Source organism: Nycticebus coucang, chromosome 15 (assembly GCF_027406575.1).
Source record: "Nycticebus coucang isolate mNycCou1 chromosome 15, mNycCou1.pri, whole genome shotgun sequence".
Lineage (NCBI taxonomy): Eukaryota > Metazoa > Chordata > Mammalia > Primates > Lorisidae > Nycticebus > Nycticebus coucang.
The window spans coordinates 58823753-58850246 of NC_069794.1; the positions used below are offsets into that span (position 1 = coordinate 58823753).

The 26494-nt window shown below is 37.9% G+C and overlaps 2 protein-coding genes across 4 annotated transcripts in view; one reads left to right on the forward strand and one right to left on the reverse strand.

Moving 5' to 3' along the window:
* CNMD (chondromodulin) overlaps positions 1-26494 on the forward strand; it is a 308020-nt gene that overhangs the window by 31259 nt on the left and 250267 nt on the right. The window contains exons 6-7 of one of the 2 annotated variants that reach the window (XR_008374640.1): positions 447-613; positions 4959-8751. Coding sequence is in view for 1 of the 2 variants with exons in the window: in XM_053563814.1 (XP_053419789.1) it covers positions 447-613; positions 4959-5174 (383 nt within the window). In the remaining variant the exon portion in view is untranslated. Of the gene's footprint in view, positions 1-446; positions 614-4958; positions 17392-26494 lie in introns of those variants that run through there. The other variant, XM_053563814.1, reaches the window with a different exon arrangement.
* SUGT1 (SGT1 homolog, MIS12 kinetochore complex assembly cochaperone) overlaps positions 23557-26494 on the reverse strand; it is a 44073-nt gene continuing 41135 nt past the window's right edge. For both annotated transcript variants that reach the window (XM_053563811.1, XM_053563813.1), the window contains exon 14: positions 23557-23677. In XM_053563811.1, the coding sequence (XP_053419786.1) occupies positions 23576-23677 (102 nt within the window). In that variant the 3' untranslated portion in view covers positions 23557-23575. The remainder of the gene's footprint in view (positions 23678-26494) is intronic.

The following is a 26494-nucleotide window of genomic DNA, read 5'->3' on the forward strand; positions in this document are numbered from 1 at the left end:
GTCTGTCCCCCTTTACCAAGAAAGCACAAGCTTTCCTGGAAACTGCACCAGTGTATTCTGCTTGTCTCACTGGTCAGATGTCTCACCTGGCCACTCCTAATTGCAGAGGAGTCTGGGGACCTGAGTCATGTTTTTTCTCAGCTCCTATTAGTAAAGGTAAACACAAAAGGGAGAGGGGCTGAGAATAGATTTTTGTCAGCCATGTTACAATGTCTGAATCAATTAGTATAATAAAACCAAATTCAAGTTATCTGTATATTTAACCACTAACCAAAGACTTTAAAATATGCTTTATTATTACTAAAATCTGCAGAATAAAAATTTAAAGTATCTGGTCATATATACAGTATGATATCCTTTTCTTATATGTTTCACCCTGATAAACACAGATCTAGCATCCATGATTATTCAAATTAAAGGAATTAATTTACAGCTATTTTTTGCAGAAATCCAGAGAGAAAGAAGAGAAGTTGTAAGAAAAATTGTTCCAACCACCACAAGAAGACCACACAGTGGACCACAGGGCAACCCAGGCCCTGGAAGACTGAATAATGAAACCAGACCCAGTGTTCAAGAGGACTCTGAACCCTTCAACCCGGATAATCCCTACCATGTGCGTACTGGTGTTTTCACAGCCTGCTCAGATGAATGCATTAAACATAGTGCTTGCTAAGATGGTGTTTCTACTTGAGGTTTCAAATGAACATCTAGTACTCAACTAAGACTTTTGCTTAATTATTTAAAAAGTACATCTTTTAGGTGCAAGGTTTGTAATTAAGGGTACGAACACTTAAGCATTACCTCTGTAAGTTGATTGGTTGTAACTCTTACTCAAAGTTGCTTTCTATGCTCTTTTTCTTTTTTTTGAGTCATAGACAAATCCATAAAAACAGAAAACACATTTATATCAAGAATTTGACTATTGGGAGGCACCTGTGGCTCAAAGGCGCAGGACTCATATATACCACAGGTGGTGGGTTCAAACCCAGACCCAGCCAAAAACAAACAAGAATTTGATTGTTTAAAAATGTTTCCAAGAACATTCCCTGGAGGCAACAATACACGGAATGCACGTATTCTCTCCCCCTTTATACAACTGCATTCGTCCATCCCACAGATACTTGTTGAGTCCCTACTCCTCCCCAGGCCCAGCGCCCACAGACAGAAATAACTGCAGCTCTCAGAGGTTGTCAGCCCAGTGAGGGGATAGACTCATGCAGACATAAAGCACTTTACACTGAAACCTTGAGAACTGATGTTTAATGTAACACTGAGGTGCTACTACTGTAGTTCGCAGAGAGTGAAGGTAGAGTATTTATTTGTGACTAGTTTCTAAATTGAGAAAATACATGCACGTATTCTTTAAAAAAACAGTACAGAGGGTGGCGCCTGTGGCTCAGTCGGTAGGGTGCCAGCCCCATATACCGAGGATGGCGGGTTCAAACCCGGCCCCAGCCAAACTGCAACCAAAAAATAGCGGGGCGTTGTGGCAGGCGGCTGTAGTCCCAGCTACTCCGGAGGCTGAGGCAAGAGAATCACCTAAGCCCAGGAGTTGGAGGTTGCTGTGAGCTGTGTGAGGCCACGTCACTCTACCGAGGGCCATAAAGTGAGACTCTGTCTCTACAAAAAAAAAAAAACAGTACAGAAGGGTATATGATGAAAAGTGAGTTTCCATGGCACCCCAGAAACCCTCACCAGAGTAATCTATTCACAATGACTATTCACCCAGTTTCTTTGCGTAAGTACACACACACAATTTTATGTTTATTTATTTTATATCCCTGGCAAAGTCCTGCAAGAAACACCCATAATTTTGAAAACAAAACTTCTATATGTTGCTTTCTTTCCAGTTCCAGCACATTTTGGAGATTGTTCTGTATCTCCTAGATAGGTCTACTTCATTTAATGTCTTATTTTTGCAGGTTTTTCTCTGTTTCCTACAATAACTCATTTAATGAGTATTGTTCAGTCCATAGTATCCCACTATATGGATTTCATAAATTTAACTAGTTCTGCTTTGGTGGAAATTATTTCCCTGTCTTTTGCTGTTTCATATACTGTTATAGTATACAATTTTGTACATGATGTATATAGGCTTATAGGAAGACGTAAATGAGGTAATGCAGGTGAAGCTCATAGCCCAGGGCTTGGCACATAGTAAGAGGTGCTAAAACTGCTTATTTGCTTAGTGTTAGCTATTAGTATTAAACCTCTTCATACACATAGGAAAAGTGTCTCTCTCGCATAAATACTGAAGCTATTACATCATAGTAGACAAGACTTTTTCCATTTTTTTTTCCCCCAGGACAGAGTCACTTTGTCACCCTTGGTAGAGTGCTGTCGTGTCATAGCTCACAGCAACCTCAAACTCTTGGACTCATGCGATTCCCTTGCCTCAGCCTCCCGAATATCTGGGACTACAGGTGCCCACCACAAAACGCGGAGCTATTTTTTAGAGACAGGTCTTGCTCTGGCTCAGGCTGGTCTTGAACCTGTGAGCTCAATCCACACACCTCAGCCTCCCAGAGTGCTAGGATGACAGGCATAAGCCACCTCGCCATTTTAAAGGATACCAAATTGCCTTTCAATGAATTATCACCAAATTTTATTTTAAAAAATCTTTGCTAGTCTCTTGGTGTAAATTGTATTTTTTGATTGTTTTATCTTGACTGTTTTTAATTATGTGTAAGGTTGAAAATCTTTTCACACACTAAGTCACTTGTGCATTTTTTTCTATGTCTCCTATTCAGTCTAACACTGTTTCATGTGTTGCAAACATATTTTCTTGTTTATCTTTTTAGACCAATATATTTTAGAAAAGTATACAGCAAAACGTATTTTCTAAATAACCCAGGCTTATCAAAAAACTCAGGACACCACAATAATTCACTCCCTGAGTTCAAAGAATAAAAAATAAATAAAATTTGAATAGGCAAACAAAATTTAATATAGTATATTGTCAGGTAGCTGGGCTGGTTGAATCTGGTTCAAAGGATGAGGAAAGGGCGGGATGTAACTTTGCTTTGGTTCCAGACTTGATCCATATTCCTTTAAAACCCCCAATTGTATCAATCTTTTCCTTTATTCTATGTTGAGCTCTAAGCAGAATGCTATCAGTCCTTCATATATTCCTTTAAGGAAGTATCTTTGAGCAACAACCTATCTTAACAACCTTTGTTGAACTCCCAGATAAAGAAATGCCTCAATTTACAGGCCTTTGACTCCTCCTCCCCCCGAGAAGTCAGCTACAATTAATGAAGTAGTTGTCTTTTTGGGGTCCCAAATGAACCTATTTCAAAAGATAAGGAAAAAAATAGTCTGAAGAATGAAAGAAAAAATGCTTTAAGACAATGGTATTTTGATGACATAATTTGAACATAAAACTGTATGAAATAGTATTAAGGAAATTAATTTCGTTAGGTGGGATAATGGTAGTGTGGTTATGTAGGAAAACATCCCCTTATTTTTGGAGGTACATTCTAATGTATTTATGGGTGAAATGTCACAATGTCTTCAATTCCCTTTAAACTCACTTCAGGGGCCAGGCGAGGTGTTTCACACCTTACTCCTAGCACTCTGGGAGGCCCAGGTGGATTGCTTGAGTTCAGTCTAGACCAACCTGAAAAAGAGTGAGACCCTGTCTCTAAAAACAGCTGGGTGGTGTGGCAGACACCTGTAGTCCCAGCTACTCAGGAAGCCAAGGCAAGAGGATCACTTGAACCCAAGAGTCTGAGGTTACTGTGAGCTATGATGATGCCACGGCACTCTACCCAGGGCACCAAAGTGAGACTCCCATCAAAAACAAAACAAAGAAAAAAACCTCAGAATTTACTTCAAAATACTTCAAGAAAAAAGCAAATTTGACAACAGATTAGCCATTGTTGTATCTAGATGTTCAATATACAATTTTCTCCACATTCAATATTTGAAATTATTAGTACTATTCCTCCCCCAATTAAGACTTAAACAAAAATACCAGAAGCAGCTAACTCCAGAAAAAAAGACTTACATTGAATCAAAGAATTTACATTAAAAATAAGGGTCTCTTGGCAATATAATTCAATGCCATATTAAAGAGGAAAGAATTTCTGCTAGTAGAACTCCTTGGAAAGGAAAACTACGTAAATGAGGCAGGGGGCACCTTCCTTCCTGTTCTGTAATCTCCAGCAGTGTGGAGATTTTTACTTCAACTACCTTATGTTTGTGTAGTTAAGATTATGGCACATAGAAACTAGAATGTAAAGTTTAAGGTCTTGAGTTTTTATATCTTAGAGACTTTTCCTGAGGCCCCTTATTTCCTCATGGACATAACATGCCCATTCTGATGCTGAAAGGAAGCCAGGAGAAATTAAATGTCTTGACAGAGTCAGTGCAACTGCAATGAAATCTGTCTTTAATATAGATGGATGAGTTTCCAAATGTGCTCCCAAGAGCCCTGGAAGTTGTTACTACTAAAAATTAGCGCTGGCAGAAGTGCTACTTTTGACCATAATGCTTCCTTTTTGTATTCTTATTTAAAACAAGTTGAGTCATTACTGACAGTCATGGTTTATTCAGCATGGAGGGACCCAGAATGGTGGCATGGACTTGTATTCCCAGACACTTGAAAGGAGGTGGGAGGATTGCTTGAGCCGTTTTTCTGAGGTTACAGTGAGCTATGATTGTGCCTCTCCACTCCAGCCTGGGTAACAAGAGACCCTCTTAAAAAAGGGCATGGAGAAACTTCAGGATTATCATTCAAAATACATACCAACTTTCTGCCAGTGACAGATTAGTCAGGTGAAGATTCCTTGAAGTCAGGAGGAATTCCGAATGACAGATTAACAAGACTGAAAACTTCTTACAGCAGATTATACTGATTTCCTATAGCAGGGAAAAATTCAAGGTCTTATTTAAAAATAACATGCATGCTATGCTCTCAGTATAAAGAAAATACAAATAATCCTTTTATTTTACAGCAGCAGGAAGGAGAAAGCATGACATTTGACCCTAGACTGGACCATGAAGGAATCTGCTGCATAGAATGTAGGCGGAGCTACACCCACTGCCAGAAGATCTGTGAACCCCTGGGGGGCTATTATCCATGGCCTTACAATTATCAGGGCTGCCGATCTGCCTGTAGAGTGGTCATGCCGTGCAGCTGGTGGGTGGCTCGCATCTTGGGCATGGTGTGAAGTCACTTCATAATCATGTGCTATAAATTTAAAAATTAACTGAATAGACAACCAAAGCATGAGACATATGTTGATGCTGAAGGGATCACAAAGTATTTTTATATTGAACCTGAGCAATGTTGTCCCAGGATATTTCTCAATGGCTTTCCAGAACTTTATTATGTGCAAACATACTGAAATGGGTAGTTCAAGTCTAAAATGCCGTAATTCCTTTATTATTTGCTATTTTTTTATTTGCTTTGCCAATAAGGCCTGCTTATAAGTTCTTCCGAGCTATTTGGAAATAAAGGTGAAAAATTGTCAGTCTGTCAAAGATACTAATTTCACGCTTGTTTCCTTTAATCGTCATGACGAAAACAATTAAGTTGTGTTATTTGTATGGAATTTCTCAAGTCTTTAAATGTGCCCCCATATAAAAATACAAATAAATGAAAGGACTTATAATGGAATCTACCTGAAAGCAAGCATTTTAAGCCTCAAAAGTGGGAAGTTCATGGGGAATTCTTCATTTATGGTATATGATAGCATGCGATTAACAGGGTGCTAATCTTTGTTAGGAGTCAGCTCCAGGAAAGAGCATTAAGACAAAAATGTAGACAAGGTGGTGCCTGTGGCTCAAAGGAGTAGGGTGCTGGCCCCATACACCGGAGGTGTGGGTTCAAACCCAGCCCTGGCCAAAAACTGCAAAACAAAAAAAAAGAAAAATGTAGACAAAGATAAATCAGACTTGTGGGGAGGAAGAACTTTACTGACATTCTGAAAAGCATGTCACATCCCTTTTCAATCTGTTTTCAGTAAGTGGTCAGTGGGTTTGAAGCAGCATAATCATTTTTCCCTTTGTAGTACAAATCAAGCTGTTAATGTAGTCCAATTACCAATAAGTTACTCATCTATTTATAGGTATGACAGTGTTGCTTGGCAGATACAGCTGAGGAGAAATAGCTTATTTATTTATAATGACATAAAGACAGTCTCAGGAACAAGGACTGTCTTTAGAAATTGAAATATTACATCAGGGGGGATGAGCAGGTATTTCGTATTTTTGACATTTTAGGTTTGGGATTCAACTTTCCTAGGAAAATAAAGGTAAGTTGTCTAAAACATGGGATTCTGAGATGATAGAAAGGTCTTGATCTCACTATACTCCTATACTCTTAGTATTCCGTGTCTGGTGTTTGCCAACTGACGTCTGTAAAATGATACAGAATTTTACAAATCTGTTGATCACATAAACACTCAAGATGTCCCCATTATATGGAATATGCCATCAAGGTAGGTGTCTGGAGAAAAAAGCTATGAAGGAAATATACTGTAATCACATGTAATGGTCACACTGTTCTCAGGCAGCAGATACCCTGTTTCCCCGAAAATAAGACCGTGTCTTATTTTAAGGTGTGCTCCCAAAGATGCGCTAGGTCTTATTTTCAGGGGACGCCTTATCTTTCCTGTAAGTAGGTCTTATTTTCGGAGGATGTCTTATTTTCGGGGAAACAGGGTAATTCCTGCAGTTATGAATTTCATGTTTTTAAAATGGTTGTCACTCATTAACTAAGCAAATAATATGCCAATAGTTTTGCACACCATCTTTTATGCATATGGCTCAGCAATTTGTACTGGGTTCTCAAAATAAGAAAAAGACTTGGCTGGGCATGGTGGCTCATGCCTGGTAATCCTAGCATTCTTGAGAGGCTGAGGAGAGTGGATTGCTTGAACTCAGGAGTTCCAGACCAGCCTTAGCAAGAGTGAGACCTTGTCTCTATTGAAAATAGAAAATTAGGCTTGACGCCCATAACACAGTGGTTACGGTGCCAGGGACATACACCTGAGACTGGTGGGTTCGAACCCGGCTAAACAACAATGACAATTGCAACAAAAAATACCCAGGCATTGTGGTAAGGGCCTATATCCCAGCTACCTGGGAGGCTGAGGCAAGAGAATCACTTAAGCCCGGGAGTTGGAGGTTGCTGTGAGCTGTGACACCACAGCACTCTACCCAGGGCAACAAAATGAGACTCTGTCTCAAAAAAAAAAGAAAAGAAAAGAAAAAATTAGTTGTGTTGAGATAGGTGCCTATAGTCCCAGCTACTTGGGAAGCTGAGGCAAGAAGGATCACTTGAGCCCAGGAGTGTGAGGTTGCTGAGTTATGATGTCATAGGACTTTACCCAGGGTGACAGAGTGAGACTCTATCTCAAGGGAAAAAAAAGTCACTACTCAAAAGATGTCAACTTAACAGAAAAAAAGAAAAATCGGAATGTTTTAAGGACAGAGGGGAGAACTCAAAGTTGGATTAAGGGTAGGAATCACAGAAGAGAGTATAATTTCAGAAGAGAGTCACAATTTCAAAGAGAAGACATCAAGGGGACAGTGGAAGCATTTAGTAAAAACAGGACACCACGGAATATGACAAACGTCTTCACAAGTTGGTACTGGACATCCAAATATCCAGTCTCAAAACAAGTTACAAAACAAGTTAAGTTAGGTTGACTGACTGAAGATACAGCACAGTGTTATGTTGAATCTAGACTGAAATAAGCCATTATGTGTGTATAATCTCATGTATTGATAGTTTATTATTTTACAAATAACTCATTCTCAGTGGTGGTATAAACCAATCTTTATGGAACATCTCAGGATAGATTTTGAGGTCCTAGTTTGACTCAGATTGGAAAGAAGGGCTACTACAGTCCTGGATGTGATAAGTTCCAGTCAGTAAGCACATGGAAAATGAGGACAAGAGATTGCTGGGTTTCAATTATGTGTGTTTTTTTCTGTCATATATCTCAACAACCTTCCACTGCAATTTTAAAAACCTATTAACCTCAGCTTTATACATCCTCCTTCCATCACCAAATCAGTAACACTAAAAAAGTAAATAAGTAAAAACAATCACTTAACCCACTCAACAGTTTATTTTTTAGATCAGATTTTATTAGATTCTGAAATATAAGCTACATTTTTGCAAAATAGAAATTCCTTGTGAGAGTAGATTGCCTTAGTAAGCTAAAAATGTTGATTTGTTTTATGAACATGTGTTTTATAGAAATGGTCACAATTTTAAGTTAACTGATTTAGTGAGGGGTAGGAGAGAACTGACAAATCTACATGCATAGGTAGGTAGTCCTAACAGCAAAATCTCAAACATGAAGACGGAAATTTGAGTTGATAATACAAACTTTAGCAAAAACATTTTACAGGCAGAGTTTTGGTGTTATCAAAGAAAGCTGAACTCCTCTTAAAAGGCTTTTTATACATATATGCATGCTTACATTCTATATGCATATATATAGGTATGCTTCATTTTTAAGAAGTCCAATACAAATCAAATTTAAAAAACAGGTTAAGTTAGTGTTGACTGACTAAAGGACTCACCATAGGTTTTATTTAAATTGCTTACATGGGAAAGTACTCAATTTACATACAAAGGTACTTAGTGTGTAGGTAAGTAATCTATATGGAAATACATTTATGCATGTACAATCTAAATGCAGCAAATAGCTGAGGCTATTTTCTAAGGTGTTTGGCTTAGTAAACCTTTTTCACATCTTAGTAATTTTTTCTTTTTTTGTAGAGACAAGAGTCTCACTGTACCGCCCTCGGGTAGAGTGCCATGGCGTCACACGGCTCACAAGCAACCTCCAACTCTTGGGCTTCCGTGATTCTCTTGCCTCAGCCTCCCGAGCAGCTGGGACTACAGGCGCCCACCACAGCGCCCGGCTATTTTTTTTGTTGCAGTTTGGCTGGGGCTGGGTTTGAACCCGCCACCCGTGGCACATGGGGCCGGCGCCCTACTCACTGAGCCACAGGCGCCGCCCCACATCTTAATAATTTTTAAATCAAAATGTATAGGAGTCAGTCCTTAGTAGGGGATATGCTGCCACCAGAGTGATAAAAATCAGTAATGGGACTGGAAATAGCACACCCAATAAAGTCAGTAATTAAAACACCACATTATTAAAAACTATTTAAGAGGCATACCCCACTAAGTTCCCTCTATGAGTTTAGTAATTTACAGATGTTGTATGCCATATTCCTGTCTTTGTGCTTGCTCCTTTGCAAAAATTCTCTTCACACTAAATTTCTGTCACTGAATCAGAACCGCAGAAAACGCAATCCCTTTTCTCTCCTCTGTACCTGGCTACAGAAATTCTAAAAGCAACAAGATAGTTTGGAAGAAATACTTCTATATACTTTTTAAATAACATTGTATTTATAAGTTTACTTGCCATCACTTTTCTTTTAATTTAGATTTTTAAAAATGCTTGTGGTTGCTAGTCTTTCAGCTTTTCTTCTAAGGTGTGATTTATTTAATTGCTAAGAATTTTATTTTCAGTTGCCTGTATTTCATTAGCCTAGACAGTTATTCTTCTCATAATGAATCTGCCTTATACCAACATAGTCTAAGACCTATAATAAACTAGTCAAACATGAACTTTCCCTTAGTAGAATATAATGCTATTGGACAAAGTGCAACTGAAACCATATTTAGGAATGGACCCTAAACACATCTCTGCCTACTCGACCAGGACCGTAATTTTAAATATTCACTTAGCTCCTATGTGTAATTAAACAGGCATCATCTGAGACTATTCCAGTTGCTAAAGAAGAAATAGTGCCTCATTATGAATCAATATTATGCCAGGTCTCTCTAGGAATATTTAGTATTCTATCTAGTATCCTCTGCTCAATTCTAGTAATATCTTAGCAGTAATAAATTAGTGACTTGCTCAAAGTTATTTTCATTTTGTTTCACTTTGATTGAAACATTTTCTTTTATCATGTGCAGTGCCACAGTTACATGGACTCAAAAGACTTCCTCATGATGACTCCCAAGGTTCTAACACTGAGTAGACTAAATAATCACTAAGCATCTCTCCTCTGCCTTTTTCTTTTTAAAGCAATTCAAGTTTTAATCATATTTCACAAAGAATGACAAATAAAGGGATAAATATCCTTAATGCAGGAAAAAAGCGTCTTAAAATTCTTTCCAATTATTATACTTGTACTCTGCCTGTGAATTTTCTATTACTATACTGGCATGGCCTTGGGATCTCACTTTCCAAAGATGTAGCAAATGTGACTTTTAAACAATGTCAAGATGAGAATCATATGTGTGACAGTATTTGTGTGCACTCCTAGAGAAGTTTCTGTTCAACAGCACATAGCTCCTCTCTTAAGGAGCTAAAACTTACTTTAAGATTTCTCCTCTAGAACATAACGTGTTGACATTTTCTCTTTATGAGCTTGCTGAAAGTAGTATTCCAGGCATTTGTCACTTAAATAAATGAGACACATATTTAACCAAAGGGATAAAATATGAAAATTGAAACACTATACGTGCCAGCCACACGTAAATTTCTTTGTTAAGGGTGAAAAAAATCCTTCAGAGGAGCAAGCCCCCAAGTAGCTTTAATACGTTTTTCTATAATTTATTGGAAACAAGGTATTAGAGTACTAACTGCGATTAGTGCTAACCTTTTTTATTCTTTACTCCTCGAAATCACTGTGTTCTAAGAGCAATTCCCTAGGCCACCTGCTTCAAAATCATCAGTTCATTAAAACACAGATTCACTAGACCCTACCCAAACCTACTGGCTCAAAATCTCAAGGAAAAAAGGCAAGGTCTACATTGTCAAAAACAAGTTTCCCAGGTGAGGACTATTCACCATTAAGTTTCGAAAGTACTACCCTATAGAACTGTTACATTCTATATTACAATTGAATTTAAATTCCCTTCTGTGTTGCATAAAGTATCCGTTCAATGCTATAATTTTAGTTGCCTGATACTTTGGGCAACTGTCAGGTGAGTAAAAGATTAAGGTAAGTAATTTAAATTTTAATAGAGTTAGATTCTGACTCAATCACGAATTATCTGTGAGAGTTATGTTAGATAACTGTTAGGAAGAAAAAAGTGTCTAAGACTGAGGCTTTAAAAGAAGGTCTATGGAAGTACTCCAGAAAAACCATCAGTAAAACCAAAGGTTTGGACTAGACAGGCATTTCAGATCTATTCTAATTCTAAATTTTCATTTTTCTTTTTCTCTTCACATTGACAGGGGATGGAATACAAATCCATGTTTAAGAGAACAAAGGTTCCAAAGCTGCCTTTAGTTTTGGCAGATGGCCCATAAAAACACGCTCTGCTGATTTTAAGATCCTACACCACAACTTATTCCTAAGTCCCTGCTCTCAACGGGTCATTTCTATTTAATCCAATCTTGTCTCAGTATTTATTCTGCTATAACTGTACTTATATTCCAGAAGAAGAAATAACTTTACTAAACAAAGATTACTCTTAGCATCTGATGTTACTTGTAACTTAATGTGTAAGGAAGTAAGGACAAATACAAGGCAAGTATTGAGATGGATGGCTTCCCATATACCCATTAAATCATATACCATAGTTCAAATTCACATCACCATCATCAGTAGACTAAAACTGCGTTACAGTTCCTGTTAGATGCATAAATTTCAGTTTCCCTTCTAACATTGTCAACTGCTAACATTCATGATAACTGCTCTGAAAGTTTTTTTTGCATACTTTTAAAAAATGAAATAACTTCCAATTTAAAGCAGCAAATTTATCTCATACATTTTTGCCCACTTCCCACCTCCAATAAAATGATAGTAGAGGAATAAAACAAGTATTATCCCTCGAAGACAAAAAGTATACAAAAGGTTAGTACTGGAACCCCTAAGAGCAACACTGGGTTTTACAGACAATGGACCGATGCTTCCAAAATGCTGAAGGAACATTATTTAACCTAAAATTCCACAGCCAATCAAACCATCATTCAATGTATGCTCACATATAAAGTTAAGACAAAGACAATTTTGCTCACATAAGAGCTAAAGTACACATACCTGCACCACTCCCACCCCCACCATGGGAGGACAAGCCTCAGCAAAACAAAAGAATGGAGAGGAAAAGCCTGCTAAGTGGCCAGATGAGATTGTTGCAGAGACTGAAATTTGGGGTGGAGGGGCAAGGAGCCACAGTTGGCTCTGAGAAGTACTAGATGGAGGGCACGAGAGACTGATGCTTTTCAGTGTAAGCCTTTTAGTATTATTTGAGTACAGGTACATTTGATAAAAAATTGAGAAATTTTAAAAAGACAACTGATAAAATTTTGGGAGAAGCCCTGGCCTAAGATACCGCAATCTCACCCCTATCACCTGCAAGGCCCTACACGGGCTAGGACCCCCACTCCACCTGCCTTCCTCAGGGATCATAACTGGGTGCTCACTGTGCACCCACTGCACAGCTTCCTCAGCTTCCCACACTTGGGCATCGGCCCGCACGTGTGCTGCTCCTACTGCTTGCAGAGCTTTCTCTAGTATCTGCATTGGTTACTCCCTCACTTCCTTCAAGTCTGTATTCAAATGTCACTTCCTCAGTGAATTCTTACTCGGCCTCCTATCTCAAATTTCAACCGTCCACATCTACTGCTGTCTTCTCATTTTTTTTTCCTTAGCACTTAACACCATTTAACACCCATTTTTGCTTATTTATCACAAACTAAGCTCCATGAAGGTACAGAATTTTGCTTACTTGTGTGTACCACCCAGTACCTAGAATAGTAATGACACACCACTGGAAACTGAAATGAATATTTGCCAAAGGAATGAATAAATGGGTGGACCACGTTGTTTTTCACTTACCTATAGTATTCTATTATCTACATTAAAGTGAAAGCCCACTGAAGGAAAAAAGTAGATGGCTTCTGACAGCAAAGGCCTCACCCAAGAGGGTCTTTTAATATTAAAAATCTCAAAATTTCTTTGGCAGTTTCCCAGAAAAAATATACTAAAGCAATTCAAGCTTTGGTCTCCAAGTTGGCATGTTTATGAATTGCTTCACCATTGGTTTCAAGATCTCTACATATGTTTAAACCTATTCCATACCTGGCTTTGTAAAGCTCTGGCCTCTCTTACTTACCTAAGGCTCAAAATACCCTCTGAAATACTAAATTACTTATTTTTAAATTTCATTTCAAAATACAAAGGGTGCCAAAGAATACACAATTTAAGAAAGAAAAAAGGTATCAAAATTGTAATAATATATACCAGTAACAAAAGATGAAGACAAGTCACACTGAGCACATCTTGAAACTGCAGACATCAAATGTGACTTGAGTATTACCAATTTAATATAGATTTTTCCTTTCTTAGAATGTGTATACTGTTTGGGGGCACCCTCTGCATCAAGGACATACAAATGTTTTTGATGTATAGAACACTTTTGTACTGCCTGAGTCATGGCTATAAGGATGCTCATCACCTAACAGGTACCCATTAGGTAGGTTTTTTTCCCCCCACCCCTTGATTTCCAATGACTTTTACTTCACTTTTGCGCACATGTGAACTCATCGGGTAGCTGGTAACTAATTTAATCAGAAAGCAAACTTCAGTTCATTCCTTTAAAGACACATATTTTTCTTTAAAAAGAATTAGGACAATTAAGAAAAAAATTCAATCAGGCCCCTATCCTCCAAAAAAGAATCTCTAAATAGTATCCTGGATATCATACTGGTTTTGATTAGTTATATAAGTGTTCTTCTTCCTATTAATATAAACTTAGCTCTCATGATCATGAATTAAAAACTTAATTACTATCCTGCCAGGCGTGATGGTACACATTTGTAGTCTCAACTACCTGGGAGTCCCGGAAGGGAGGATCACTTGATCCCAAGAGTGCAAGGTTGCAGTGTGCAATGACTGTGGATGTGAATGGCCCCTGCACTCCAGCCTGGGCAGCATAGTAATTATCATCTCTTATAAAAAAGACCTCATCTCTTATAAAAAATTACTTTTCTATTGATGAAAATGATCAATTTTAAGGGCAATGATATTAAAAATATCATTAAAAACTATAGATTGGAGTGAATGAACAGTTCCAATACTTGAGTACCTACTATGTGAAAGGAACAGAGCTCACTATCAAAGATCCAAAGCTTAAGAACAGAACACTGTCACTGGCCAAGATACACTAGATAAAACAGACATAGTTGCAATCCTAAAACCTGATAACGTAGGAGGTGCCATCATAGAGGTATAAGTAAGGCATCTCCACATCACAGACAGAGAAGCAAAACATTCCCATAGAGGGCATGGAGTGGGGAGTTTTAAGAGTATTGACAACCTGTCACTGAAAGTTTACGTAACAAAGAGAAGAAACTAAGGGTATTCTATGCAGTGATAAGAACACAAATAAAAGCATGCAAGTATGCCTAGGTCCTCCAATTCTGAAGGCCTACGCTGTATGTACCACTAGGTGCTGCACATATAGATGCCATTCTCCTGTCTTCAGTCACATGGAGGAAGAAATGAGTAATGTAGTGACTTGATAAAGAACAAGCAGATCAGTACTCTCAGTGGTGCTCCTGAGATACTATGGTTCCGGAATGACTACAAAGAAACCAATGACACCTCAATCAAAAGCAAATAACCCAATCCAACTGTTACAAAAATCAGTGACAGAGAAGCATGAGTTTGTAGAGCTTTCCAGAAGGTGGCATATGAATTCAGTTTTGACACATAAGTAGGAAATTAAAGATTTCCAGGCAGAGTGGAAAAAGGAATAAAAATACATGGCATATTCAGACACAGTGGGTCTACAATCTAAAAACAAAGAATGGGCCGGGGGAGGTGGCTCACCCCAGTAATCCTAGCACTCTGAGAGGCTGAGGAGGGTGGACTGCTTGAGTTCAGGAGTTAGAGACCAGCCTGAGCAAGAGCCAGACCCTCTCTCTACTAAAAAATTGGAAAAATTAAAAAAAAAAACGAAACAAAAAACTAGCCAGGTGAGCGCCTATAGTCACAGCTACTTGAGGCTACGACACTGCTGTGAGCTATGGATGACACCACAGCACTATATCCACAGTGACAGAGTTAGACTATCTCAAAATGAAACAAAAAAGAATGTACAATAGACACAGTATCATGCTTCACAAAGCCTAAAATTATTTACTATATAACCCCTTACAGAAAAAGCTTGTGGCTGGAGCTTTGGTACAAAGCACAGCAAAGCAGTGACAAGAGATGAGGCTAAATGTGGTTGGGGTTGAATTATCAAAGTTCTTACGCAGTGTTTTATCCTCTTTAAGTTAGGAATTCAAACACTCAACAGGACAGAAGGGGGTGGAAATCAGGACTTTATGTAAGTAACATTATTTTTTCTTTAGTCCACTGTATTGATCCATTGAGTCAGGATTTAGTTAAATTCTCACAATCCCGAGAGGTAATTATCATCTAGTGTTACAGAGGGAAGTTCAGATGGGCTAAGTTACTTGCCTTCAAAACACATAATTATCCAACCAAGGTTGGATCAGAAAAATATTCCAGATTCAAAAATTAGTGCCGTTTCCACTACAAAACAACAGCTGCCTCTGTGCTAGAGTAGAAATTAAAGAAAATAATCACTTTGCAACTAATAGCAAAGTAATAGTCAAGGAAACAATGCATTGAAAATGCACATCCAGGTTCTTAGCATATTTCATACCCACTAGGTTCATACCCCTAGCCTAAGCTAGTTCACTTGGGAATGTGTTTACTTTTAGTCAATTAAAGCCACAGAGGTCAACACTGGAATACAGATGATCAGCAAAACACGGTGGCTAGCGGGAGACCCCCACAGAAAATGAGTCTGTCATAGTAGTGTCTATATTTATTTACTTTACTCCACATCGATTCTTTTGGGGGAGGGAGAGAACAGGATTGATGAACTCTCTTCACTGATGGGGATAACAAGACATAATTTGTGGTTTACAAGTGGTGATTTTGTACATTGTTTTTACAAATCCAACTTTCTACTTTCTGTTTTTAGATTTAAAGTTAAAATGGTATCAAAGTCAGAACTCGTAAAGAAGTCCTGCAACATTCTATACACAGTTTCTGTCCCCTTATATTTTGACTCTTTCAAAAGTGCTGACAATATTTACGTATCTAAAGTGTTTAATTAAAACAATTCAAATGTATTAAAATTTTTTCTGTGAATTCTTACACTCTCAAAAGTACAAATTTTATAAATTGTACTAACAATTTTTAATCAGCTGATATACTTTCCTTAGAGAGAATCCCGTATCTTTTTTTTTTTTTTTTTGAAAATCCCAAATCTTGAAAGACTGAACCCATAACTCAAAAAAGGCTTTCTTGGCTTGGTGCTCATAGTTCAGTGAGTATGGCGCCAGCCACCGAAGCTGTTGGGGTTCAAACCCGGGCCAGGCCTGCTAAACAACGACAACTTCAATCAAAAAATAGCAGGCTGTTGTGGCAGGCACCTGTAGTCCCAACTACCTGGGAGGCTGAAGCAAGAGAATCTCTTAAGCTCAAGAGTTTGAGGTTGCTATGAGCTGTGATGCCACAACACTCTACCAAGGGTGACATAGTGAGAATGTGTGTGTGTGGGAGGCTTTCTCCAAGAGCAGAGAGAGGGAAGGAGGGAGGGAGGGAGGGTGGGGCCTTGGTGTGTGCCACACCTTTTGGGGGCAAAACACAATTGCAAGAGACTGTGCCTAACAAATGCAATCAGTGTAACCTGGTTTCTTGTACCCTCAGTGAATCCCCAACAATAAAAAAAAAAAAAGAAAGAAAGAAAAAAAAAGGCTTTCTCCAAGATTTAAACCCTCCACTCTAAACGCATGTAAGATCATGTGATGTTATTTGTAACATTAAGCACTGCTCTTTGCAATTCACATAGACATGTACATTAATTCTTTATTCAAAACTCATGGGGCTAGATGTGTTTCTGAATTCCGAATTTTGGAGTTTAGAAGATAACACAATATATAGATATACCATTTACAGCAGTGCCCCACCCCCAATCCATGGCTTCAACTCCTGCAGTTTCAGTTACCAACGGTCAACCATATTTGGAAAGTACAGTACAGTAAGGTATTTTGAGAAAGCAAGAACATAACAGTATGTTTTATAAGAATTCTATTTTCTCGGGCGGCTCCTGTGGCTCAGTTGGTAAGGCACCGGCCCCATATACCAAGGGTGGCGGGTTCAAACGCGGCCCCAGCTGAACTGCAACCAAAAAATAGCTGGGCGTTGTGGCGGGCGCCTGTAGTCCCAGCTACTTGGGAGGCTGAGGCAAGAGAATCGCTTAAGCCCAGGAGTTGGAGGTTGCTGAAGCATGGGCATCAGCTATGTGATGCCATGGCACTCTACCGAGGGCCATAAGGTGAGACTCTTGTCTCTACAAAAAAAAAAAAAGAATTCTATTTTCTCATCTCTAACTGTGTCCAATTTATAAACTAAATTTTACTAGTCTATCACAAGGATCATGGATAGGAAAAAACACAATATACAGGGTGATGATAAAGTTCATGTGCAATTTAAAATGGTGTGCAATTTCTTTATGGCCCCCTGCATATAGTGTTTGGTACTGTCCATGGTTTCAGGCATCCACTGAGGTTCTTGGAAGGCATCCTCCACAGATAAGGAGGGGACTACTGTATTTCCTAACAACTTCAGCAGAATCTGTGCTAGCATTCTGCAATTAAATATTAATGTTTCCACAGCAAAACAAACTTACTATTAGTTATTACTATTCATATTGCAAGTTCAGATCAGGTTTTGTATCACACACATGCACAAAGAAAGTTAGTACTGTCAGCCTTTTGGATTAAGATAAATATGGTGGAATTATATGAACTCATTCAACTCATAAGGTCAGTGTTCTTCAACCTTTTTTTAACTCACTGCGCACTTGAACCTATAGTTAAACTTTCACGGCACACTTAAATTATGTTGATCAAAAAAAGAGTAAGAAAGATTATACTTAGTGTGCTTTATATTTCTTTCGATAATAATTTAATTAATGATCTTTAAAAATTTTTGTGGCACACCTAAGATCCTCTCACTGTATAAGAGCTGAAAATTATTACATTATGTGGGCACTATTATCATCTCCACTTTACAGATGGAAAAACCAAGGCACAAAGACACTAAGCACCTGCCCATTGTGTTGTCACACTGCTCATAAACAGTGTAGCCAGGATTTGATCTCAAGTAGGATGGAGTCAGAATCCTAGCATTTAACCACAATGCAATATTGCACTTTAAATGTACTTCACTAAAGCAATAAGTATAGAGATAGCACGTGCAATAGTTTTGCTATATTTTTTAGCGCTTCCGTGGCTGCATTGTAGAGTATGATCTTTCAAAACCCTGTATAGACATTAAGGACCGTTTTCCTAACTCCTTTCTGATAAACTAAAAATTGCCTTAAGGCAAATAGCAGTATTTTTCAAAACATCTTTTTTTATATAATCACAATCAGAATTTGTGGTTATAAATCCCACAATCATAATAAAAAATAAAAATGAAATACATAGCAATGCATAAGTAACTTTAGAATTAAAAATCCATATCTGAAGGCGCAGCAAAGGTAATATTTAGAAGACTCTAGACAAGCCAAAATTCAGAATATATATAAAATGTAACATGATTAGGAAAAAGAAACTAACCTAAATCATTCAAATTTTATTAAAGGGATCAATGATCTACAAATCCTAACATAATGTCTCCAGGAATAAAACCTTGAAACAATCTCAGCACTTTGCACAATGAAAATGGGTATGAGTGCTTCCAAGTTAAAAAATTTGACTGGCACAATGTGCCCATCTTACACTGGCAACGGATGTTAAGGGTGTCCTGTTTCTCTGTAATGATGTGGATTTGAGAAAAACAGCACCTTCAATACACATCAGACCGCTCATTTGCATCACCTGTAAGAGGCAAGAGGTTTGAATCCCTAATAAGCTTTCCTACTTAAAGTGAAGATAATATTTTAATCTTTAGGAATATGACTTCCCAGCTCATGTATAAAAAGAATTAAGAAATTCTTCCATATTCTTGCAAATTCTCTACTTCATTTCAGATAGCTGATTTAGTAATAAAATCATTCACTGCACACCAATTCACTCACCTGAAGAGAAAATCAGTTAGTTTCATCATTTACCAGAAGAATGAATTTGGGCAATGAACTTAATTTTGGCCTTACTTTCTGATGTGCAGTAATGGGACACTGTCATTATTTCAAAGGGCTACTATAAATGATGTAATGCCACCCAGCCCATAAGAATGCTTGTACCGGGCGGTGCTTGTTGCTCAGTGAGTAGGGCGTCGGCCCCATATGCCGAGGGTGGTGGGTTCAAACCCAGCCCCGGCCAAACTGCAACAACAAAAAAATAGCCAGGCGTTGTGACAGGTGCCTGTAGTCCCAGCTGCTTGGGAGGCTGAGGCAAGAGAATCACATAAGCCCAAGAGCTGGAGGTTGCTGTGAGCCGTGTGATGCCACAGCACTCTACCAAGGGCAGTAAAGTGAGACTCTGTCTCTACAAAAAAAAAAAAAAAAAAAAAGAATGCTCGTACCCAGTAACTACCACTGTTTGCCTTAAGGGTTTAGCAACGTGTATGATTTTAGCTGATGTGGGGTGCAACTTCAAAAAGGTAGGAAAAGAGTTAATTTCAGAAGCAAATCACAGGGATGGCCCCAAACAGTAACATGTGGGTAAATCAGTATCTCCAATTTGCCCACAAAGTCCTGAAATAAAATCTCTTGGTGTAAAATGATCTTACATAAACAAGCACAGTTGGAGACCAAGGAAATCAGATCAAAATATATGATTCCTCTTACTTAAAACTACATTATAACTTGCATAGGAAATGGTATTTTGTACTTTTGGCTTTTATCATCTTTCTGCTCTGGTTCCTCTAAGCATAAATAACTGAAATCTTTTTTTTCTTTTCTTTTTTTGAGACAATACCTTACTCTGTTGTCCTGCCCAGACTGTAGTAGCACCATCACTGCTAAGTGCAACCCCAAACTCCTGGGCTCAAGTGGTTCTCCTGCCTCAGCCTCCAAAGTAGCTGAAACTATAGGCATATGCCACCACACCTAGCTAATTTTCTGATTTTTTTTTTCTCTTTGTGTGTGTGTACAGATAAGATCTTGTTCTTGCTCTGGCTAGTAAGCCTGGACTCAAGTAACCTGCATTGGCCTCCCAAAATGCTAGCATTATAGGCATGAGCCATCACATGTGTACTAAAATACATTATTTCTTACGTGGCTGTAAGTAGCAGGTATGAGCATGAAAGTACATTTCTTTAGAGCTACAAAGAGTAAGTAGCTCCACTAACTAAAAAAACAAACAAACAAACATACCACCCAGAAATTTTCTACCTATTCTTGGTAGTGTCTGTAACAGCCACAAGCCAGAAAGATGCACACTAATCTGAACAGGGAAGATCCCAAAGGAATTAAAGTGCATTAGGCTGACCAGACAGGAAATTAGTATGTATCTTCGCTCTGGGTCAGATACTTATCTTACAGATCTACTACCTAACCTAATACACGCATACCTGGGGATGAAGACAATGAAAGTAAAATGGGAAAGGATAGCCAAAAATCTTTAAGTACTGCACTACATTTCTATCTAAACTATTCACAACAGCATAGTGATATATCTCCATTTTAAATGTTTATCTGAAATATAACTAGAAAATTTACATAGAATAGTCCAATTATTTTCCCTTGTCCTGCCAAGAAAATAGGAAGTTTTTCTAGACTCAGGGAAACAATAATGCATCAATCTTCTGCAATTAATGACTATCACAGATCTAAAGAAGGAAGAGGTTTAAAAAAAAAACTGTAGTTAATTTAAGCCATCCTCTCTCCAAGTTAAGAGAGAGAAAAGAGACTGTATCTTGAAAAAGTGGCAGGTGCCAATGCTGAACACCAAACTTGCTGGTTAGCAACCACCTGTGAACGTGTACTAAGACTTAGGAAATTATCAAAACTGTGATGTTTCAAATTTGTGGTAAGCTATCCACAGTGATTACTAGATAACAGTTCAAAATAGCAAATTATCCCATTCAAGATTCTGGGAAGTTATCAAGTTGCAAATTATTACAGAAAGCAGAGCAGATAAAGTCTCTAAGGTTAGTAATAAAATGTATTCCAGGACTAAATCTTAAAAAGAAAACGCTAAAAAGAAACAATGCACATTCTGGGGTGGGAGGAGGGAAGGCAATTAGAGGACTAAGAGAACAAAAAAATTGAGAAATGAAAATTGGAGAGAGACTAATAGGTACACTGAGATACCAGAGAATAAGGATATAGTTAAGAGGCTCTTAATAAGGCGGGGCCCGTAGCTCTGTCGGTAGGGTGCTGGCCACACATGCACTAGGGCTGGTGGGTTTGAACCCAGCCTTAGCCTGCTTAAAAAAAAAAATCAGGCATTGAAGCGGGCACCTGTAGTCCCAGCTACTTGGGAAGCTGAAGCAAGAGAACCACTTATGCCCAAGAGTTTGAGGTTGCTGTGAGCTGTGATGCCACAGCACTCTATCAAGGGTAACAAAGTGAGACTCTGTCTCAAATGAAGTTATTTAACTTACTGGAGGCTTACAAGTTTCCATTATCTAGAATGGTGAAATAGAAGCAGTACTTCAGTATGTTGGGGAAGCAATCTACCCTACTTTTCAAAATTCCCTTGATCTGTAAATCTAATGTATGTAGACTAGGTACATTTTCTAATGCTTTCTGTTATGTATATCATGAACTCGACTTAGACCAGCAAAATCCTAAATTCTACAACACTAAGCAAATCTAGCCAATAAAAGTAGGCATATTATTCTAGATAATGGATCCTTTAAAATGTAAGCAAAACTAACAATAGATTTTTAAAAAACTATTATAATAGTGCCATTTTAAAGAAAGAAAAGTGGCTTATTTAGAATATAATGGACTTTTAAGACTCTACAGATAAAGGAACTAAGACATAAAGGTCAAAACTTGTTGAAGATTATAAAGCTAGTGACAGAGATGTGCTAGAGCTAAGGGTTCTCATCTCTAGTGTAGTGCTGCATCCCTCCACTCTGCTTCTGTAGCAAGTCTTCCCAAACACCTACAACCCACCCAACGTACGGAATACAAGTCACTATATCCTACTTCTCTAAGGAGAAAATTTTAGAAATCCTTCCAAGCAAGAACTTGATTTTGCCTTTCTGTTCGGAACAAAGAAAGTAGTTTGCAGTTCTAAATGGGCAGAAAGACAAATGAAAACTTTGGCATGCTTAAACAAGATATAACAGGTAATCCTCACTGCTACTTTCTTTATAAACTCCCCTACAACTCATATTAAAGTACTACAAAAGCTGAAATAATGGCCAATTTGCTTTCCATTCACTCCCCCCTCAGCTGAGGATACAGAGTAGTGCCTCACCACAAAAATTTTAGTGGCACCTAACAAAGCAGAGAACCACCTACGGGGCATTATGGATGAGAAAATTATGGTCAGAAAGTCAGACCAACAGGTCATCAAGACCTGTACTTTATAACAGCTTAGAATGTAAAGAATTTTAATCACAGAACACTGTTTTCAGTCTCAAAACTATATAATGGGTTTAACATCGAACCATCTCACAATCCCTTCATGAATGTTAATTTTCTCTCTGCTACTTTACAAACTCTTTGAAGTTAATCATCATGTCTTCTACCTTCTGTATTCCCATGGTCTCTATACAGTCTAGGCATAGGGTCAATACTAAATATATACATATTAATTCACTCTTACAGCAGCTACCACAAACCACTGAAATCCAAGAAATTATGGGGATGTGAGATTTTCTAATAAGGAAGAAAAATACACAAAAATCCCTCACCCCAGTGCTATACTTTCAAGAATCCTATTGTGGCAAAAGCAGCAAAAAGTGAAGCTGGGCTTTCCTAGACCCTTCTTTGTCCCGGCTATACAGAGTATCCTTAGTTGCAGTGTTGTCAAACTCAGGTTATCTATTTGCAAAGTAAGGACCAAAATATCTCAGTGCAATTACAAGTTACAAATACTTCCCATAAAAAGAACTAAATGGGAATTCTTTACAATAAATAATTTCTCAAAATTCTCATTAAAAACTTAAGAAAAAGGTAAATAAACCAAACATCTTTATAGAAAATTGTATTTACAACTCCACTCAAAAGCAGTTTTTAAAAGCAAACACAATATAATACTGAAGTTGAAAAATCTATGCTCATCCAAAGCTGTCAGGTCTAATAAATTATTAACAGAATACTGCATCAAAAATAAGGCAATAACCCGAAAAATACCATTAAAGATGTCTACTCCAACAACTAGATAGAATGAATCTATCTAGCAGCAAAGATATTTCATTCAGTTTTGGCATGTCTGAAATCCTTAAGGACAGAAGTGATAAAATGTGATCTTAGTTCTTCATGAGACTCAGAACACCTGAAGGAGAATCATTTCTAAAGCACAAAGAGGTAAAGAGGTATAATCTTTCAAAAAGATAGTCAGTGTTCAAAATTCAAGAATGAAATGTCAATACACAATGGGCATTAGGTGAATATATGTAATATAGTGAAAGCAAATTAATTTATTTAGTATTTTTTCCATTCCATATCATCAGGAGGGTTGATTTCAACTTTTCTTTTACCTACATCAGACCAGTTAGTACTCAAAACTGTACCACCAGACTCCATCTGCAATAAAAAATAAAAATAGATTAATTTCTGGACCATAGAATATTTTCCTAAAATGCTATAAGCACAGCCTGAAATACAGACTATTACGTGTAGCTCAATGTAAACTCCATGTAATATGTGTATTAAGTATATTTGTAGTAAAAGAGACTACACACCCAAAAAATATATAGCTCAATATAAAACTAAAAACAGTATTTTTATTTAATTTTAGGCTTTCCAGAGTTCCATAAAATCTGGGAAGGAAACTCTACTTAGGTAAGAACACTGTGTTCACATATACTGCCGTGTAAAGCACCACACTTGCCTCTAATAATCAACATAAAGATGTATGTGGAAAACTATCTTCAAGTGAAAACTAGCTCCCAAAGAAAATGATTGTTATATCAGGGCGGCGCCTGTGGCTCAGTCGGTAAGGCGCCGGCCCCATATACCGAGGGTGGCGGGTTCAAACCCGGCCCTGGCTGAACTGCAACCAAAAAATAGCCGGGCGTTGTGGCGGGTGCCTGTAGTCCTAGCTACTCGGGAGGCTGAGGCAAGAGAATCGCTTAAGCCCAGGAGTTGGAGGTTGCTGTGAGCTGTGTGATGCCACGGCACTCTACTGAGGGCCATAAAGTGAGACTCTGTCTCTAAAAAAAAAAAAAAAAAAAGAAAATGATTGTTATAATCTTTTTTGCTGAAGATAGTAAAGACAGCATAAAATAAACTTTCTATACCAGCTGAATAAAATGTTCAAGGCCTCTACTTTATGTTCTCTCTGTGCTAAACACACGCAAGCTCACTCTGAAATTAAAAACAAAAAGTACATACATACGAGCACCACAAAGTCAGTGTCTCAGTGAAGAACTAATTACCTACTTACTATCTATACTTTACATACCACTTACCAACAAACCTAGCATATTCACAAATTTAGAGTGCCAAAAAGAGCATACATATTTTAAGGGAAAAAACGGCACTAAAATTATAATAACTGAAGTCATGTTTGACTTCTGCAATTACAAGAGATACAAGATAACAAATGTTATTAGTATATATTGTGTATTACAATTTTAATAGTTTTTTCCTTTCTTAAAATGTGTATACTTTTTTTGGGTACCCTCTTATATTTACAAAAAACTGCGGGGCACTTGTTGTCTTAATGCAATATTCGTTGACTTGGATCATGGCAAACAACAGTGTGAATTATTAAAATCCGAATAATCAGTTTTGTTACTGACAAATGTATAAAGTTATATACCCTACTATTACATCAGAATCTTAATGTAACCCCCATGTCCCACACACTGCCAAACTCCCTTACATGGATTTCTTTGCATAGGATGCCCTTTGCCATTCCAGTTCCTTTTGATATCTTTAGTTATCCTCCAAACATGAAATGTCAACCATGCCTTTATAGCCTTCTTTGACTTCTAATCAGGACTCTAAAGAAAATTTATCCTCTGTGTTAAGTCTAACCATTAACGTAACACATATCACACTGCACTGCTGCAATTTAAAGATTTGCCTTCTTTTGTCTGCTTTCCACTCTTGCCTTCAACTAAAGCTGAGAGCTCCTCAAAGCCGAGGGGTGTATTTTCCTAATATTTACATCCTACTTCTAAGCATACTGGCCTGGCACATGGTGGGTTCAAATAAAATGATTGAATTAAATGTAACAAGTCTCCATAATAAACTACCCCTAAAAAAACCATCAGTTACAAAATTGAAAGAAGCAAATTTAGTTTGTAATCTGATCATATTCATTGATGACACTTATTTTCCCCTTTTCTCCTTATGGACTGCAGGTTAATTTAGCATTTCCCTCTGAATATTTTGAACATACTGGTTCTTTTGTCTCAATTAGGGAAATCAGAGGACAATGTCTAGTTTCTTTTTTATTCCCACAATAGGAATGAGCCCTTGATATGTTCTAGGTCAATGCTACCACACAGACAGCTTGTTTTATGGGTATAAAGGGTCTGGCTTATTATTATTGAAGTTTCTATATGAAAATAGAGATAGATTCTAGAACACATCTTTAATTTAACAGGCTGTTCTTTAGTACAGCACATTTATAAGTTAAAAGTGAGACTGAATTCCCTTCCAAGAAGATCAAGTAGATGTATTTTGAATATTCTTCCCACTATATAAAACTAAACACCCTGGACATTACATATAAAACAAAAGTTAAGAAAGAGAAGACTCAGCCTGGCGTGGTGGCTCATGACTGTAATCGAAACACTCTGGGAGGCCAAGGCAGGTGGAGTCCTTGAGCTCATGAGTTCGAGACCAGCCTAAGCAAAAGTGAGACCCCTTCTCTACTAAAATAGAAAAACTGAGGCAAGAAAATCTCTTGAGCCCAAGAGTTGGAAACTGCTGTGAACTGTGATGTGACAGCACTCCACCCAGGGCAACAGCTTGAGATTTTGTCTCAAAAGAAAAAAAAAAAGAAAGAAGACTCCTGGCTCAGCACCCGTAGCTCAGTAGTTAGGGTGCCAGCCACATACACTGGGGCTGGAGGGTTTCAATCTGACCTGGGCCTGCTAAACAACAATGACAACTATAACATAAAAAAATATAGCTGGGCGTTGTGGCGGGCACGTGTAGTCCCAGCTACTTGGGAGGCTGAGGCAAGAGAATCGCTTAAGCCCTAGAGTTTGAAGTTGCTGTGAGCAGTGAAAACACAGCACTCTACTGAGGGTGACATAATGAGACTCTGTCTTTAAGACTCTAATGTCAAAGCATTAGGAAAAGACAGCCTTGTGAGAGAAAACTTTTACACAATAATCACTCTAAACACCAGAGGAAAAAACCATGGCCCCTATCCCTTCCAGA